The sequence below is a fragment of the Lagopus leucura genome, unplaced genomic scaffold, assembly GCF_019238085.1.
Source record: "Lagopus leucura isolate 7727_CA_CO unplaced genomic scaffold, USGS_WTPT01 30267-0_obj-0_obj, whole genome shotgun sequence".
In the NCBI taxonomy this organism is placed as follows: domain Eukaryota; kingdom Metazoa; phylum Chordata; class Aves; order Galliformes; family Phasianidae; genus Lagopus; species Lagopus leucura.
Window position 1 is genome coordinate 1 of NW_024965343.1, and position 1402 is coordinate 1402.

Below are 1402 nucleotides of genomic sequence, written 5' to 3' on the forward strand. Positions count from 1 at the left end.
GAGACTGCCAGGGGTGGGACAGAGCTGATGCTGACCAATGAGACACCAGGTCTGAGTGAGCTCGTCCTGCCGCAGCGTGATGGTGACAGGGCTGCAGATGTTCTGTGCAGACAGCCCGGAGGTTGGGAGCCAGGAATGGATGCGGCTGGAGGAGAGAGGTGTTAGGGAGCAGCCAAGGCATCACAAGGCATCCAAAAGCCCTGAAAGGCATCACAAAGCCACCGCCAGGAAGCTTGGGGTTATCACGAGCAGCATCCAGGATGCTAGAGATTATTTGCTACCGTACCAAATGGGAGCTGCAGACACCCCAAAGCCAGACAAAACGGGAGCTAACCCCGAGCTCTGCTTCGTGCACCCCACAGCTTCAGCATTGCAAGCTGAAGTGCCTCATTGTTTGTTGCATTCATCCCAGTCCTCGTGAATGAAGACTCCACAGGCAGTCAAGGCGTTGAGTGAGCACAAGTGTGCTTTTATTATTAAAGGAAAAGACAGGAGGGCGTGAGAGGTCCAGGTAAAGATGGGAATCGTCCTCTCTTGGGTGGAAAGGTCACGGAGAGAGTGGCTCAGAACTCTCAGAGCCGCTGCATGGTGCCTGGGACTGGAGGCCTGATTCTAAGTCCCCCTCCAAGAGGCACGGCTTCTCCTCACTGTTGCTGACCTGCTCCTGCACGGAGGTGCTGCTGTCGGGGCACTCAGGCTGTGCTTGGGCTGGGCTGCACTGCAGAGGCACCGGGTCACAGTCCAGGCTGGTGCCTGTGGTTTCTGGCAGGCTCAGGTCAGCATCTTCAGCAGAGCCGGGAGAAATGAGGGCTTGGACTTGGATGAGCTCCTCGTGTCCGTCACTGTTGTTATGCGGCAGGCTGTCAGCTGATCCACAGCCACTTGTGCTTCCTGCGAGCTCTCCATTGGTGGAAGCATACAGCCCAGCATCGCTACTTGCTCCGGCTCTGCTCGGTTGACAAGAGCTCAAATCACCTATAAAAGAATGAACAGGGGTTGGTGTCAAACTTCCACAAGCTGAATTATGAAAGTGGTTCTTGATCAGGGGAGAACTGAAGGTGTCAGGTACGGGCTGGATCGCTAGAAGGAGATACAAGCCCACTGACAGCAAGAATTCTACGTTGCTGAGAAACAGAGTTTTGGAAGCAGGATTTGCACCCTTACCTGCCAGGACTACAACGTCTGTCTCTGTGGGCTCCCTGGGACGGCACTGCGGTTGGCGTTTGGCCCCAGAAGATGGTTTTCCCAGGCTGAAGCAGGAACACCAACAGCCACCTGGTGATTCCTTCATCCTTCCCAGTGGACTTGGTCTGGAGAGAAGAAACAGGGAATGGTGTGAGTTGTGCATGGAACTCCAAAAGCATCTCTGACTCTGACACTGACAGCTCATCGGCCCCATCTC

At 55.1% G+C, this 1402-nt stretch overlaps 1 protein-coding gene across 1 annotated transcript; it reads right to left on the reverse strand.

Moving 5' to 3' along the window:
* Positions 1–448: 448 nt before the first annotated feature.
* LOC122192069 (rho GTPase-activating protein 32-like) lies at positions 449–1327 on the reverse strand. Its single transcript, XM_042892516.1, has 2 exons — positions 1165–1327; positions 449–975 (listed from the first exon to the last, which is right to left on the reverse strand). The coding sequence occupies exons 1-2, from the start codon at positions 1289–1291 to the stop codon at positions 548–550; spliced, it is 555 nt and encodes a 184-aa protein (XP_042748450.1). The 5' UTR covers positions 1292–1327; the 3' UTR covers positions 449–547.
* Between the last annotated feature and the right edge of the window lie 75 nt (positions 1328–1402).